The following is a 16,066-nucleotide window of genomic DNA, read 5'->3' on the forward strand; positions in this document are numbered from 1 at the left end:
GGGAGCGAGGGCACCACTGGTACAGCCCCCGTCTCTCCCCACTTTTCTCTGTCTCTGTCTTTCTCTGTCTCTCTCACGCTCTCTTTCTGAAATGACACAAGCAGCCCGACACCTTCACACACCAGGGGCCCAAACCCCCGCCCCGGCCTCGAACCCACGCCTCGACCCCGAGAGCTCTAGGGCCCGCGGTTGGCCTGACCACCAAGGAGGGGGGCCAATCCTCTGGGGACCCACTGGCCAAAGGAGACCTGGCTCCGGCAGAACCCCCTCCAACCTCCATCCCGCATTTTGGGCCAGGCAGGGATCAGGGTCTGGTATTCCCCTGGAGAACCAGTGAAATACACAATAAAGCAGAATGGGAAAAAATAAATATTTCTGGGTTTTTTTTTCTTTTCTTAAACTTAGTTTACAGTATTCCTTCAGAATAGCTTGTATATATTATATAGAGATGTATATTATATATATATATATGTATATATATATTTGGGGGCAGTGGGGACTTGTCTCTGGGAGGCCACAGGCCTGGGGTGGGAGATGGGGAGACTGTCGGAGACTCTCCTTTCCTAAGGCAGGACCGGGCCGCCGGCCACCCGGATGGGTCTGGGGTCTCCCCGCGGCCCCTCCCTCGGCCTTGCCCGGGAACAGCCTGGCTAGGGAGGACGTGATCGGCCGGCGGAGGGGAGAGGAACGGCGAGGTGAGGCCAGAGCCGGGTCGGGGAATCAAGGGGTGGGGGTGGTCTCCCGGGGTTGGGCGGCCCAGAGACCGGGCCTACTCTCTTCCGAGTAGGCGTCAGGCTGGGGTCCCCTCAGTCACCCTTCCCTGGCCCCCCCAACACCCCAAAGACTCCCAGATGGAGGGGAAGTTGCGTAGGCAGGGCCGGCGCCCACCACTGGCTCTTTCCACCCTCGCCGAGGGCCGTGGAAAGGTCCAGACTGCCCACTCCAACCAGTGCCTGGCCCGTATCCTCCATCCCTTGCTTCCAGGAGCCCCAATCCTAGATGCAGCTCAGCCCTGACCCCTGGAAAAGGAGACCGATGCCCTCGCCACGCTGCCCGACCCAAAGTGTCAGCGGGCACCGGGCCGCCCGTCTCCCGGGCCCAACGAGCCGGGGCCGGGATAGGGCTGTGTACGTCATATAGATGGTCATGTCCAGCTCTGCTTCCTGTCCCACACGGCGTCCAATGCCGGCAAACATATATTATCTCTGGCTATGTATATATGTACACACGGTCCTCCCAGAGGGGTCGGGGCTTGGGGCTCGTGGCCCCCAGTCGAGGGCGATGGCCATCTCCTGGACCACCTGCGGCGGCCCTGGGCTTCTGGACAAGGGGCCCCGAGAGTGGGGCTGGAGGAGACGCCCCTAGGTCACGGTCTCAAAGACGCCTGGTCTCCTCCGGTGGAATGCAGGGTGCGGGGGTGGGATGTCGGTGGTCCTCTTCGGGCTGAGGCGATGGTCCCCCTCTGTCTCTCGTCTCTCTCCCTGTCCGTCTCCGTCTCTGTCGCTCTCCGCTGCCAACCCGTGCACTTCCTCTCTGCTCGCTGCACATCCTGCTTCTTCTCACACATCGGCTCCACATCCTCCTTCTGGGTTCACGGGCGGGACGCGTGGGGGTGCGGGGAGGGGATTTTAGGGGTGATGGGGTGGTCGTGGGCAGGGGGGGTGGGGGGGGGGCCCTCTCCTTCTCCCCGGCTCCCCTGGAGGGTGGGGGCTCATCGCTTCTGGCCCGCGCTGCCCATGACCTTGGCCACGAAGTTGACGATGGCGGCGGCCGGCTGGTTGGGGTCCAGCTCGGCGAAGAGGTGGCAGGCATTGTCGGTCGTGCTGCCCTGCTTCCGGGCTACGAAGCCAAAGAGCCTGTGGGGGGTGAGGGGTGGGGGGTGATCGGGCAGGCCGGGGGCAGCGGGCCAGCGCAGAGAAGGGAAGACAGAAGGGGGAGCAGGAGAAGGTAGTCGGGGTGGAGAAGAGGTGGGGGAGGAGCGGGAACAAAGGAAGGGGAAAAGAAGTAGAGGGAGGTGAAAGGATGAAGGAAAAGAGATGGGGGAGCAAAGATGGAGAAAGAAATGAGGGAGGAAACGGGGAAATGCAAGAGGGAAACAGGAAAAGCAGACAATAAGCCTGAAGATACTCAATCAGCTTTCTGTCCCACTGCATCCCAGCTTGCACACTGCACTCCTTTAATGTCCACCACCTCAATTGTGCCTCACGCTTAACTCTCTGCTTCCTTGTCCCCTCATCAACTCCATCCCCAAACCCAACAGGCCACAGCTCTCCCCATCTTCAAGGCCCTCCTAAAATCCCACTTCCTCCAATGAACTTTCCAGGTGCTTAGTACAGCGCTCTGCACACAGTAAGTGCTCAATAAATACGATTGACTGACTCCCTCCACAGCCTCAAAGTGTGCGAGCCCCCCAACCTTGTCTCACTAGATGGCCTAGTCTACAGTGTCCTCCACACGTGTGTGTCTATGTGTGTGTGTGTGTGTGTTGATATGACCATACACACCATTATTTAGTTGTGAGGTCACTTTTCTGCCAGTCTTCCCCGATGGAGTGGAAACCCACTCTGGGCAAGCAATGGCCTCTTTTTTATGGTATTTGTTAATAATAATTTATTTTATTTAAATAAATACAAAGAATTATTTATATAATTATTAATAATTATTTGTTTAATTTATTTAAATTATTTATTTTAATAATTTTAATAATAATTTAAAATAATTATGGTATTTGTTAAGTGCTAACTATGTGCCAAACACTGTTCTAAGCACTAGGGTAGATACCGGTTAATCAGGTTGTCCTACATGGGACTCACACTTTTAATCCCCATTTTCCAGATGAGGTCTCTGAGGTGCAGAGAAGTTAAGTAACTTGCCCAAGGTCACATGGCAGACACGTGGCGGTGTTGGGATTAGAATCCACATCCTCTTACTCCCAAGCCCGTGCTCTTTTCACTATGCCTCGCTGCTTCTATACTTCTATACGCTGCTTGTTAGCGCTTGCTATGTGCCAGGCACTGTTGTAAGCGCTGGGGTAGATACAAGATCATATGGTCGGACACAGTCCCCGTCCCACATAGGACTCACAGTCTTAATCCCCATTTTACAGATGAAGTAACTGAAGCCCAGAGAGGTGAAATGACTTGACCAAGGTCACAAAACAGACAAGTGACACAGGCAGGATTTGAACACAGGTCCCCTGACCAGTGGGCCCAGGTTCCTTCCGCTAGGACACGCTCCTTCTCAGTCCATGCTTATGTGGTATTTCCTCTCAAGACAGGCCTCCCAGCGTCCCGTGGAAGTTGAGCAACTCTTTGGGGGGGGGGGGGGGGGGGGCAAAGGTGACCGGACCTATTTTTCAGAAGAAAACCTGCGGGCTGAGGGAGAGTCTCAGGGGCACAACCTCCGAGCCTGCCTGTGGTCTGAGAAGACAGAGGAGGAGAAGGAGGCCTGGTGTTGGAGGATGTGGGGGGGGGCGGTCACTCCTGGACGGTCCAGACTTTGATCGCCACTCTGGGGCAGGCTGCCACTGGACATTGGAAAGCAGTGATTCAGGTCTCGGGGCAAGAGGAATCTGGAACCCAGAAGCCCTACCTCAAACTCATCTATTTCGCCACTGACCTCTTGCCCACATCCTGCCTCTGGCCTGGGATAGACTACTTCCTCATATCTGACAGACAATAACTCTCCCCTTCTTCAAAGCTTTATGGAAGGTCCATCTCCTCCAAGCAGCCTTCCCTGACTGAGACCCCCCCTTTCCTCTTCTCCCATTCCCTTGTGTGTCATCCTGACTTGCTCTATTTATTCATCCCCCCTCCCAGCCCCACACCGCTTATGTCCAGATCCCGCATTTATTTATTTCTACTCATGTCTGTCGACCTCTCTAGGTGTAAGGACTTTGTGGGCAGGGAAAGTGTCTATTTCTTGTTCTATTGTACTCTCCTAAGTGCTTAATACAGTGGTCTGCACCCAGTAAGCGCTCAATAAATTCATTCAATCGTGAGCCCTCTACTAAGTGCTTGGAAAGTACATTTTGGCTACAGATGGAGACAGTCTCTACCCAACAATGGGCTCACAGACTAGAAGGGATGAATGAAGCCCTGGAGATGGCTACTGGACATCTGGATTCCCTAGATGCTGTCTGGAGGGGGGGGGGAAGGGGGGGTCCCAGACCTGCCTTTCCCCAAGCAGCATGGCATAGTGGCTACAGCCTGGGCCTGGGAGTCAGAAGGATATGGGTTCTAATCCCGGCTCTGCCACTTGTCCGCTGTGTGACCTTGGGCAAGTCACTTCAATTCTCTGGGCCTCAGTCCCCTCATCTGTAAAATGGGGATGGAGACTGAGCCCCATGTCAGCAGGGACTGTGCCCAACCCTACTTGCTTATAATAATAATTTTAATAATAACTGTGGTACTTGTTAAGCATTTAGAATTGTGCCAAGCACTGCTCTAAATGCTGGGGTAGATATGTTAGTCCCTGTCCCACATAGGACTCACAAGCTTAATCCACATTTTACAGGTGAGGGAACTGAGGCCCAGAGAAGTGAAGTGACTTGCCTAAGGTCACAAAGCAGAGCCGGGATTAGAACCTTTTGACTCCCAGGTTCATGCTCTATCCACTAAGCCACCCTATATCCACCCCACTGCTTAGGACAGTGCCTGGCACATAGTAAGCATTTAACAAATACCACAATTATTATTATCACCAGTGTCCCTACCCCCTCCCCACCCCCAGACGGGCAACGCCAATTCCAAACTCGGTGCAAACGAGGTTATAAATACGAGCCTGGACGAGAACAGAATGTGAGCTGGACACTTCCAAGAGGCAACCTGGCTCGTTGGAGGGGGAAGGGAGAGCGGGGACAGCTGCGGATTCTAATTAAACACCCCTCGCCCCCTACCCCCGACCCCCTGGCTCCGACCGGCTGGCTAAAATTAGCGGTGCCAGGGAAGGAGGGCAGCTGGACTTCCTCAGTCTCAACTCGCTGGCTGCACCACCCGACCTGTCCCAACTCGCCCTCTGGGACCCTTGCCCATGCCAGGGGCTCCTGACTGCCCGCTCCCTTCCTGGCTCAAGCCTGTCTCCTCCAGGAAGCCTTCCCCACCTGTCTTCTCCTGCTCCTCAGGAAAGAGAAGCAGCGTGGCCTAGTGGAAAGAGCCGGGGCCTGGAAGTCAGAGGATCTGGGTTCTCATCCTAGCTCTGCCACCTGTCTGCTGTGGGACCTTGAACAAGTCACTTTACTTCTCTGGGCCTCAGTTACCTCATCCGTAAAATGGGGATTAAGACCACGAGGCCTACATTGGAACAGGGACTGTGTCCTCACCTCCTCCAAGAGGCCTTCCCAGACTGAGCTCCCCTTTTCCCTCTGTTCCCTCTACCCCCCCCTTCACCTCTCTGCAGCTAAACCCTCTTCTCCCCCCTTTCCCTCTGCTCCTCCCCCTCTCCCGCCCCACCCCCTCAGCACCGTACTCGTCCGCTCAACTGTATATATCTTCATCACCCTATTTATTTTGTTTAATGAGATGTACATCACCCTGATTCTATTTATTTGCTATTGTTTTAATGAGATGTTCTTCCCCTCGACTCTATTTATTGCCATTGTTCTTGTCTGTCCGTCTCCCCCGATTAGACCGTAAGCCCATCAAAGGGCAGGGACTGTATCTGTTATCGATTTGTACATTCCAAGCGCTTAGTACAGTGCTCTGCACATAGTAAGGGCTCAATAAATACTACTGAATGAACCTGATCATTTTGTAGAGAAGCAGTGTGGCTCGGTGGCAAGAGCCCAGGCTTGGGAGTCAGAGGACGTGGGTCCTAATCCCGGCTCCGCCACTTGTCTGCTGTGTGACCTTCTTCACAACATCGGCAAGTTCCACCCTTTCTTCTCCATCCAAACCGCTATCTTGTTGGTTACAATCTCTCATCATGTCCCGCCAGGATGAATGCATCAGCCTTCTTTCTGACCTCCCATCGTCCTGTCTCTCCCCGCTTCAGTCTATACTTCACTCTGCTGCCCAGATTATCTTTCTATAGAAACACTCTGGGCATGTCACCCCACTCCTCAAAAATCTCCAGTGGTTGCCTATCAACCTTTGTGTGAAACAAAAACTCCTCACTCTTGGCTTCAGTGTTCTCCTTCACCTTGCCCTCTCCTACCTCACCTCCCTTCTCTCCTTCAAATGCCCACCCCTTACACTCCACTCCTCCTCACGGTCCCTCATTCCCACCTGTCCCACCGTCGACCCCGGCCCACATCCTACCGCTGACCTGGAGTGCCCTCCCTCCTCACCTTCACCAAATTAACTCTATTCCCCTCTTCAAAGTCCTACTGAGAGTTCACCTCCTCCAGGAGGCCTTCCCAGACTGAGTCCTCCCTTTCCCTCTGCTCTTCCTCCCCTCCCCATCCCCCCTTCTCCTGCTCTCTGCTCTTCCCTCTTTCCCTCCCCAGAGCACTTGTGCCTATTTGTACATATTATCTATTACTCTATTTTATTAATCATTTGTATATATTTATGATTCTATTTATCTTGATGGTATTGATGCCTGACTACTTGTTTTGTTTTGTTGTCTTTCTCCCCGTTTTAGACTGTGAGCCCATTGTTGGGCAGGGACTATCTCTATCTGTTGCCGAATTGTACATTCTAAGTGCTTAGTACAGTGCTCTGCACACAGTAAGCACTCAATAAATACTATTGAATGAACAAATGAATTTGTACATATCTATAACTCTATATTAATGCCTGTTTTACTTGCTCTGATGTGTATATATATGTGTAATTCTGTTTCATTACATTGATGCTATTGATGCTATTGATGCCCCTTTCTCCCTTGATGTTGACTTCCACCCACCTCCCCCACCCAGCCAGGCTCCAGCCAAGGTCAACAGTGGTCAACTCTTTCATTTTCCCTCCAAGCCACCCTGCCTCAGGAGGGGTGGGGAGGGACAGGGGTCCTGGCTCTAATTTTATTGCATTCCCCAATCCTCCCCTGCCCCCCAGTGCGGTGCCCCTCCCCCACAATATCCATTTATAGGGGAGCTGGCGGGGGGGGGGGGGAGGTGTCTCCTGACCCTAGGGGACAGACCACCGAGTGACCCTACGACCCTGCCTTGGCAGGCCCAAACATGCCCCTTCCTGTGCACGGCAGCCTGGAAGGATGGGGGAGGGTCTCCAGGGGGACCCAGAACCACCCCATCTTCCCTCCCTCCTGCCCTGGAGGGATGACAGCCTGGAGGCAGACAGCTGGACCAGGTGATCTCCTGAGGATTCTGGGAGGAAGCCACTCAGGTGCTTCCACCCTCAGCTCAGTTTGGAGGAGGGGGACGCTTGGCTCCAGGATGGAAGGGGTCCCTTGTCCCGGGACTGACCCCTCAGTGGGGTGGTGGGGAGAGAAGGAGGAGGAGGAGGAGGGAGAGGAGGAGGAGGGAGAGGGGGAGGAGGACTTACTTGGCAGACACACCACTACCAATGTCACAGCCTTCCGCTTTAGTCCACCTGAGGGAGGAGATGAGAAGACCCTGAGCCTTCTGACCACAGGCCCTGCTGTTCCAACCTTCTCACTGGACCTCGATCTCAACAATTTCGCCGCCGACCTCTCACCCCCTTGCTGCCTCTGGCCCCAACGTCCGTCCTCCTCAAATCCAACAGATAATCACTCTTCCGTCCTTCGAAGCCTTACCGGAGGCACACATCTCCAGACTGTAAGCTCTACACTGTAAGCTCATTGAGGGCAGAGAATGTGTCAGTTGATTGTGGTACGCTTTCAAGCGCTTAGTACAGTGCTCTGCACACAGTAAACACTCGGTAAATATGACTGAATGAATGAATCCCCTCCAAGAGACCTTCCCTGACTAATCCCTCCTTTCCTCTTCTCCCACTCCCTTCTGCATCGCCCTGACTTGCTCCCTTTATTCATCCCCCCTCCCAGCCCCACACCGCTTATGACCATATCCTCCATTTATTCATTTATATTAATATCTGTCTCCCTCTCGAGACTGTAAACTTGTTGTGGGCAGGGAATGTGTCTGTCCTAATGTACTCCCCCAAGTGCTTAATACAGTGCTCTGCACTTAGAAAGTGCTCAGTAAATATGATTGACTGACAGACCGCCTGGGGGTTCTGGAGGACTCCTTCCGCAACCCCCATCACCCCTCTTTTCGGGGGTGGGGGAGATGCCAAATACCCAGGCTTGTCTGCCATACTCCCATGGGGATACAGCTCACACAAACACACACACACACACACATATACAAATACACCCCCTCAGAACAGGGTCATGTAAAGACTTACTTCCGGTCTTGAGGGTCCAGGTCACAGAAGGTGATGGAGTTGAGGGGGTAGTGCCTCCGGAAGAAGAGCCTGTGACAGGATCGTGGGGGAAGAGTCGGATTTAGCCCTTTCCCCCGCCCAGGGCCGTGACACTGGGCCCCCGTCCATCCCGCCCTCCGCCACCCTCCCCAGCCCCCCGACCCACCACCTCACTGAGATTCGGGCTTACGGCCCGGGCCGAAGCAGCTGGGCCACCGAGCCCTTCTTTTGGGCCGGGGGGCAGGGGATTACTGGTGATCCTGAGGCTCCTGGGGTCCTGGTGCGCTGACAGACCAGGGACAGACAGCTCTGCCCACCAACCCCCAACCACCAAGGTTACCCCAAACCCCCCCCCGATCTGGGTAGACCGGACTCCCAGGTAAGCTTGGATCAGGCAGAGGAGGAATCCCTGCCCAAGGAAATGGAGTAGGGTATTTGTTAAGTGCTTACTATGTTTTAAGCGCTGGTGGTATTTGTTAAGCGCTTACTATGTTCTAAGCACTGGGGTAGATATAATCAATCATGTTGGACTCAGTCCCTGTCCCACATGGGATTCACGATCTTAATCCCCATTTGACAGATGAGGTAATTGAGGCACAAAGAATTCACTTCTCTGTGAAGTGATTTGCCCAAGGTCACCCTGAAGACAAGTGACAGAAGCAGGATTAGAACCCAGGTCTGAATGACTCCCAAGCCCATGTGGTCCCCCAGGCCAAAGAGCGTCTCCCAGGGTGGGGGCTGGGGGCTTCTGGTCTAGAGAGGTCCGGGACAGCCCACCGTGAACACAGTAAGCGCTTAACAAATACCATAATTATCATTATCATCTCTCAGCAGGGTGGACTCAGCTGGGGTCAGAGGGCCCTCGAGATGATAATGATAATAATAATAATAACAGTATTTGTTAAGCTCTTACTATGTGCCTGGCACTGTATTAAATGCCGGGATGGAGACAAGCAAATCGGGTTGGACACAGTCCCTGTCCCACGTGGGGCTCACGGTCTCAATCCCCATTTTCCAGATGAGGGAACTGAGGCACAAAGAACCGAAGTGACTTGCCCAAGGTCCCACAGCAAACAAGAGGCAGAGCCAGGATTATAACTCATGACCTTCGGACTCCCAGGCCCGTGTTCTATCCACTAGGCTATGCTGCTCCTCACACAGGAGGTGGTGGCCAACGACGGGCAGATGGTAAAGGGGCGGGGGTGGGGCCACTGGGATCAGAAGGTGGGGAAAGGAGGAGGGGGCAAGGGAAGGGGGTCCTTACTTCCTCTGGTTGTCCGTCAGCGTGATCCCCTGGGCGGACACTTTGAAGTGGACGATGGTGGCGGGAGGAGCGGGGTTGGCGGCCAGGGTCTCCGAGGCGGCCTTGGAGATGGCCTGGGGCCCGGTCAGAGACTCCATGTCCACCGAGTTGATGAAGACGACGTTGCAGGCTGGGAAGGTGGGGGGCAGGGGCGAGGGTGGGTGGGGAGGCCGGGAGGGATGCTCACCCACCCCGGTCCGGCTCTCCTGGGGATTCTTGGACCGCCCCGGCCTGAATTTGCGATTCCTTTCGGCTCAGGGTGTCACTCTGCTTCGTGACTCAACTGTAAGCTCGTTCCTCTAGACTGGAAGCTCATTGTGGGTGGGAAGGTGTCCGTTTATTGTTTTATTGGACTCTCCCTAGTGCTTAATATGGTGCTTTGCATGCAGTAAACACTCAATAAATAAGATTGAATGAATGAAATTGGCAGCTCAACTGCGTTGGAGAGTGGGGGTCATGGCTGAGAAGGAGGCCGGGGGATACCAGGCTACACCACCAGTCTGGGAGCTCCTTGAGGGCAGGGATTGTGTCTACTAACTCTCTGGACTCTCCCAAGCGCTCAGTACTGTGCTCTGCACATAGTAGACTGTCAGATCTGGAGGGCAAAGATGGTGTCTTACTAACTCTATTGTCCTCTCCCAACTGCTCAGTACGGGACTTTGCACAGGGTAGACTATCAACTGCTTGAGGACAGGGATGGTGTCTACCAAATCTATGATCCTTTCCTAAGTGCTCAGTACTGTGCTCTGTATACAGTAGACTAAAAGCTCTTTGAGGGCAGGGATTATGTCTACTAACTCTATCGTCCTCTCCCAAATTGCTCATGCTAATGTCCATCTCCCCCTCTAGACTGTAAGCTCGTTGTGGGAGGGGAATGTTTCTGTTATATTGTTATACTGTCCTTTCTCAAGTGCTCAGTACAGTGCTCTGTGCACAGTAGACTGAAAGCTCTTTGAAGGTAGGGATCCTGTCTACCAATTCTACTGCGATGAACCTTGCCAAACATCTTCACCCAGAAAGCCACTCAATTCCATCGATTGATGGATGGCAGAAGGACTCTCCAAAGGGAACCTAACTTTGGAAAGACGTCCCCCCTTCTGCTCGGGGAGGTCTGCCCCTCCGGTCAGGGAGCAGGGAAGCTTGAAGGTGGGCCTGGGTTGGGGGGTGCCAGAGCCCATAGGGTCCCCCCCGCCCGGATCAGGGCCGGGACTCGATACTCACCGGCTCCTTGCTTCAGCAGGTCGGGGGCAGAGCTGGCAAGCAGGGAGTTCTCTCGCGTTTCATCCGTGGGATCTGAGGTAGAGACAGCAGGATTCAGAGGGAGAGGGATGGAGCCAGGGCCCCTCAGGACCCCCAGGCCTTCTCCCCCCCAACCCCTCTGGCTTCCACCAGAGATGACCAAGTCCTTGTCCATTGGATGGCAAGCACTAAGGACGGGACACGGTGACCGTTGGCCTTTTCTAGGCCGTGAGCCCGCTGTGGAAAGGGATTGTTTCTCTTTATTTGCTATATTGTACTTTCCCAAGCGCTTGGTACAGTGTTCTGCACACAGTAAGCACTCAATTAATATGGTTGAATGAATGACCGTTGGCGTCGATCAGCCATGAGGGATGATCTAAGTATGCATCTGCTGGTCTGAGGGCTGGTCTGACTGAGGGTGCCTTGAGGGTTCCCTGGCCGGGAGGGTCACAGGTCAGGTGGCTCACAGACCGAGGGCTGACGGACTGAGGATTCGCAGACTAAGGGCTCATAGGCCAGTGGCTGAGGCCAGATGGCTCGCAGACAGAGCGCTCACAGGCAGGGCGGCTCACAGACCGAGGGTTCACAGGCCAAGAGGCTCACAAATGAGGACTCACAGACTGAGGCCTCACAAACTAAGGGCTCGTAGGCTAGGTGGCTCACAGGCCGGGCATCTCCCAGACTTTGAGTTCACACACCGAGGGCTCACAGTCCGGGTGGTTCACAGCCTGAGGCCTCCCAGACTGAGGCCACCCAGACCGAGAGCTCACAGGCTGGGCGGCTCACAGACTATCTCACAGGCCAAGAGGCTCATAGAATGAGGACTCGCAGTCTGAGGACTCACCGACTGAGGACTTACAAGCCAGAAAGGCTCACAGACTGAGGACTCACAGACTGAGGGCTCACAGGCCGGGCGGCTCAAAGACCGACGACTCACAGGCCAGGTAGGTCACAGGCCGGACGGCTCACAGACTTAGGGCTTCAAAGGGTGGGAGGGCTCAGAGGCCGGGTGGCTCAATCTGAGGACTCACAGACGGAGGACTCACAGGCTGGAAGGGCTCACAAACTGAGGGCTCCCAGATTGAGGGCTCGCAGGCCAGGTGGCTCGCAGGCCCGGCGGCTCACAGTCTGCGGGAATCATAGACTGAGGACTCACAGACTGAGGATTCAGAGACTGAGGATTCTTAGCCTGAGGGCTCACAGACTGAGGGCTCACAGGTCGTGTGACTCACGGGCCAGGTGACTCACGGCCAGGCAGCTCACTGGCCGCGATCCAGATTGCCAGACACGGATTCCATCGGCCTGATTCCCATTTGTCGGAATTCCAAAGTGGGGAATCGGGCCCCGCGTTCTCTAAGCAGCACAAACCCCAACTCATGTCTGCTGTTCACTGGAGGTCATTCTGTTCGTTCCCCTGTCACTGGGCACGACTGCTCTTAAAATCCCCAGGCCCAAGAGCCTCTCTCTCTGTCTCCCTGTTTCTTTCTCTGTCTCTATATTGCTCTGTTTCTGTCTCTGTCCCCGATTCTTTCTTTTACTCTCTCACTCCCTCACTTTCTATGTCTCTTTTTCAATCTGTCTCCCACTCTGTATCTCTCTCACTCTGCCTCTCACTTTCTCTCATCTCCCTCATGATCTCTCTTTTTCTGTCTCTGTCTGTTTTTCTCTCTGTCTCCTGTTTCTCTCACCATCTCCCTTTCTGTATCTCTCTTCATGACTCCTTCTGTCTCCTGTTTCTCTCACCATCTCCCACTCTGTATCTCTCTCTATCCTCCTCTGTCTCCTGTTTCTCTCACCATCTCTGTGTCTCTCTATGTCTCCCTCTGTCTCTCTCATTCTCTCTCTCTCTGCATCTTTCTCTTTACCTCTCTGTTTCTTTCACTCCGTCTCACCGTCTGGCTTTATCTCTTGGTCCCCTCTTATTCTGTCTCTGTTTGTCTCATTCTATCTCACTGCCTTCCTCTCTGTCTCTCACATGCTGTCTCTCTCATTCCAAATCTCTGTCTCTTCAAAATTAAAGACATTCCGGGAAAAATTTTCCAAGCCTCTTCTTCCTCTAATTCCTCCTCCTCCCCCTTTCCTTGTTCCTCTTCCTCCTCCTCCTTCCAGGGCTTCCTGCTCTAGTACTGCCCCCTTCCACTCCCTCCGGACAGTCTCTCAGCTGAGGCTCCTCCCCGCCCCCAACCTTTCTTTTTAAATGGTATCTCTCAAGTGCTCGCTATGTGCCGGACATTGTATTAAGCGCTGAGGCAGATCCAAGCTAGGTGCCGTACATTGTTTTAAGTGCTGGGCAGATCCAAGCTAATCAGGTGGGACACAGTCCATGTCCCACATGGGGCTCACAATCTCAATCACCATTCTACAGATGAGTAACTGTGCCCAGAGAAGATAAGTGATTTGCCCACGGTCTTAATCCCCATTTTACAGATGAGGTAACTGAGGAAAACAGAGAAGTTAAGTGACTTGCCCAAAGTCACAAAGCTGACAAGTGGCGGAACCGGCATTTGAACCCACGGCCCCTGACTCCCAAGCCCGTGCTCTGGAATCAGAAACGGGGGACCCAGGCTGATCTTCTATATTCCAGCTATCACGGTTCCCCCAAACCCAGCTGGGCACCCCCTCACCACCACCATTTTGTCCGCCAGCTCCAAATACAAACAAGGCCCAAGGACTGAGAGAAATATCATGATGGGCCCAAAGGAAAACAGGTGGTGGGTCTGAAATTCCTGGATCACATTCTGCCTCTCCTTTCAGCTTCACCTTTCCCGGGGCAATTCTCCACGGGGGCTCTGGGGGCTCTCGGCCCGGGAGAGGGAGGGGAGCTGTGGGGAATGTGGGTGGGGTCTAGGCCCGGTTTGTCCGCCCCCCCGAATTCCTACAGTCACATCCGCTCGGAAAGTCTTTGGCAAGACTGTGGAGTTGGGACTTGAGATAAGTCTGCATTCTTTCCTCTTTCCAAAGGGCACACTGGGATCCTCGCCAGGGTCCGTCCCCACCTCGTGCCTCCCCTGCCTCCCCCTTTCCTCCCTTTTCCCTATTCTCCTTTCCTACTCTCTCCCTCTCTTCCACCCCTCTCCTCCCCTCCTTCCCTCTCCCTCCCTCTTCCCTCCCCAAGGTGGTCCCCCCTTTCCCGCCGGCTTGCCCTCCCCACCCCCCCACACATAAACACACATTCTCTCTCTCTCTCTCTCTCTGACTTGCAGGACTCCTACCTCTTTCCGGGATGACGAGTTTGCAGGGCAGGGCCAGTGGGATGACAGAGTGCTGGTATACCAACGCAGACAGACTCCCTGAGGACACAGAGACCGGCCGTCCAACCATGTGCTGGCAGCCCGAGCTGAACCCATGGGGATGCCCGGGGCGGGGTCCGGCAGTGAACCCCTGGGATGCCCGGGGGGGGGGTCCGGCATCCAGGGCTAGGCCCGCGGAGACAACCAGGCCATACTGAGCTTCTAGGGACACTGGGACAAGGTGACCGGCAGTCCGGGCTGAGCCTGTGGGGATGCCGGGGACTGAGCGTGGGATGAGCTCGTGGGCCTGTTCCAGGCAGGGTGACCCCATGGGGACGAGTGGGGCAGGGTGACCAGTAGCCCGGACTAAGATGGGGGAATGGCAGGGACAGGGTGACCAGCAGCCCGGATTGAGCCCGTGGGGACATCTGGGGTAGGGTGGCCAGCAGCCCGGACCGAGGTCATGTGGCCACTCTGGTCAACGTGAAGAGCAGCCCGGGCTGAGCTCATGAGGCTGCTCCGGGCACGGTGACCAGCAGCCCAGACTAAGGCCATGGGGACTCCCAGGACCCGAGACATTCCTCCCTGTGACCTTAAACTGTAAGCTCATATGGGCAGGGAATGTGTCTGTTATATTTTTCTATTGGACTCTACCAAACGCCTAGTATAGTGCCCTGCACACAGTAAGCACTCAATAAATATGACTGACTGACTGACTGACTGTCTTCTGGGAAATACCCATCTCATGGGTTCCAGTCCCGGCTCTGCCACTTGTCTGCTGTGTGATCTTGGGCAAGTCACTGTACTTCTCTGTGCTTCAGTTTCCTCATTTGCAAAATGGGGATTGAGACTGTGAGCCCCATATGGGACAGGGACTGTGTCCAACCTGAGTTCCTTGTTTCTACCCCAGCGCTTAGTACAGTGCCTGGCACGTAGTAAGTGCTTAACAAACACCATAATTATTATTATTAAAGCCTTCCCTCCCACAATGTCTATGCACTTGATTCTGTCCCCTTCAAGCACTTGATATTCACCCCACGCTCAGACCCATAGGATTTACGTCCAGATCTCTAATTCATTTATCTATATTAACATAGGTCTCCCCATCTAGACTGAAAACTTCCTGTGGGCAGGGATCATGTCTACCAACTCTGTTGTATTGTACTCTTATTATCATTGTTCTTACTCTCCCAAGTGCTTAATACAGTGCTCTGCAAACAGCAAGCACTCAATAAATAGCATCGGTCGATGGATTGATTAACAGAACCCAATCCCATGTAGGATCTGAGTCTGGGCCAAGGCATGGCACGGAGCAAGGGGGACCGGTGTGGGCCTTGGAATCAGAAGAAGCAGGTGGGATCTACAGCAGGAGGGATGAAGGATAGTCGGCCGGCAGCCAGGTCCAGCCGGGAGCACGTACCAAAGTTTGGCTCGTTGGGGCATCCCTTGAGCTTCACACCCCGGGGGCCGGTCTCGATCAGGAAGTGACGCACTAACTCGTTGGCGAGGTCTCCTGTGGGAGGAAGCGCACGGGCCGATGGGCCGTCTCCTGGCACCACCCACCCAGCCCTCCCTCTGCCCTCCTTCCTGCTCTCCCTCTCTCAGTCTCTATCCCTCTTTCCCCCTCCCTCTTTCTCTTTCCTTCTCTCTCTTTCCTTTCCTCTCTCTTTCCCTTCATCCCTCCCCACTTTCTCTATCCTTCCCTCTCTCTTCCACCTCTCTCCCACCCTTTCTCCCCTTTTCCTTTCTGTCTCCCTCTCTCCTTCCTTTTTTCTCCCCCTTACTCTTTCTCTCCCTCTCTGCCCCCTCCTCCCTCCCTCTCTCACTCTCCCTTTCCTTTCCTTCCTCTCTCTCTCCCTTCTTCCCTCTCCCCACTTTCACTATCCCTCCCCCTCCCTCTCTCTCCCACCTTTCTCCCCCTCCCCTTCTCCCTCTCCTTCTTTCTCTTTCTTCCTCCCCCTCTCCTTTCCTCTCTCTCCCCCTTTTCCCTC

General features: G+C 54.4%; 1 protein-coding gene across 1 annotated transcript in view; it reads right to left on the reverse strand.

Annotated features, from left to right (window-relative positions):
- Window positions 1-372: 372 nt before the first annotated feature.
- LOC100682128 (tensin-like) overlaps window positions 373-16,066 on the reverse strand; it is a gene marked incomplete at its 5' end in the record, with an annotated part of 70,122 nt that continues 54,428 nt past the window's right edge. Inside the window, 7 exons of the mRNA XM_029063038.1 lie at window positions 373-1,856; window positions 7,443-7,490; window positions 8,286-8,354; window positions 9,568-9,736; window positions 10,828-10,899; window positions 14,058-14,135; window positions 15,496-15,588. Coding sequence (XP_028918871.1) covers window positions 1,712-1,856; window positions 7,443-7,490; window positions 8,286-8,354; window positions 9,568-9,736; window positions 10,828-10,899; window positions 14,058-14,135; window positions 15,496-15,588 — 674 coding nt within the window. The remainder of the gene's footprint in view (window positions 1,857-7,442; window positions 7,491-8,285; window positions 8,355-9,567; window positions 9,737-10,827; window positions 10,900-14,057; window positions 14,136-15,495; window positions 15,589-16,066) is intronic.

Source organism: Ornithorhynchus anatinus, chromosome 1, assembly GCF_004115215.2.
Source record: "Ornithorhynchus anatinus isolate Pmale09 chromosome 1, mOrnAna1.pri.v4, whole genome shotgun sequence".
Taxonomy (NCBI): Eukaryota; Metazoa; Chordata; class Mammalia; order Monotremata; family Ornithorhynchidae; genus Ornithorhynchus; species Ornithorhynchus anatinus.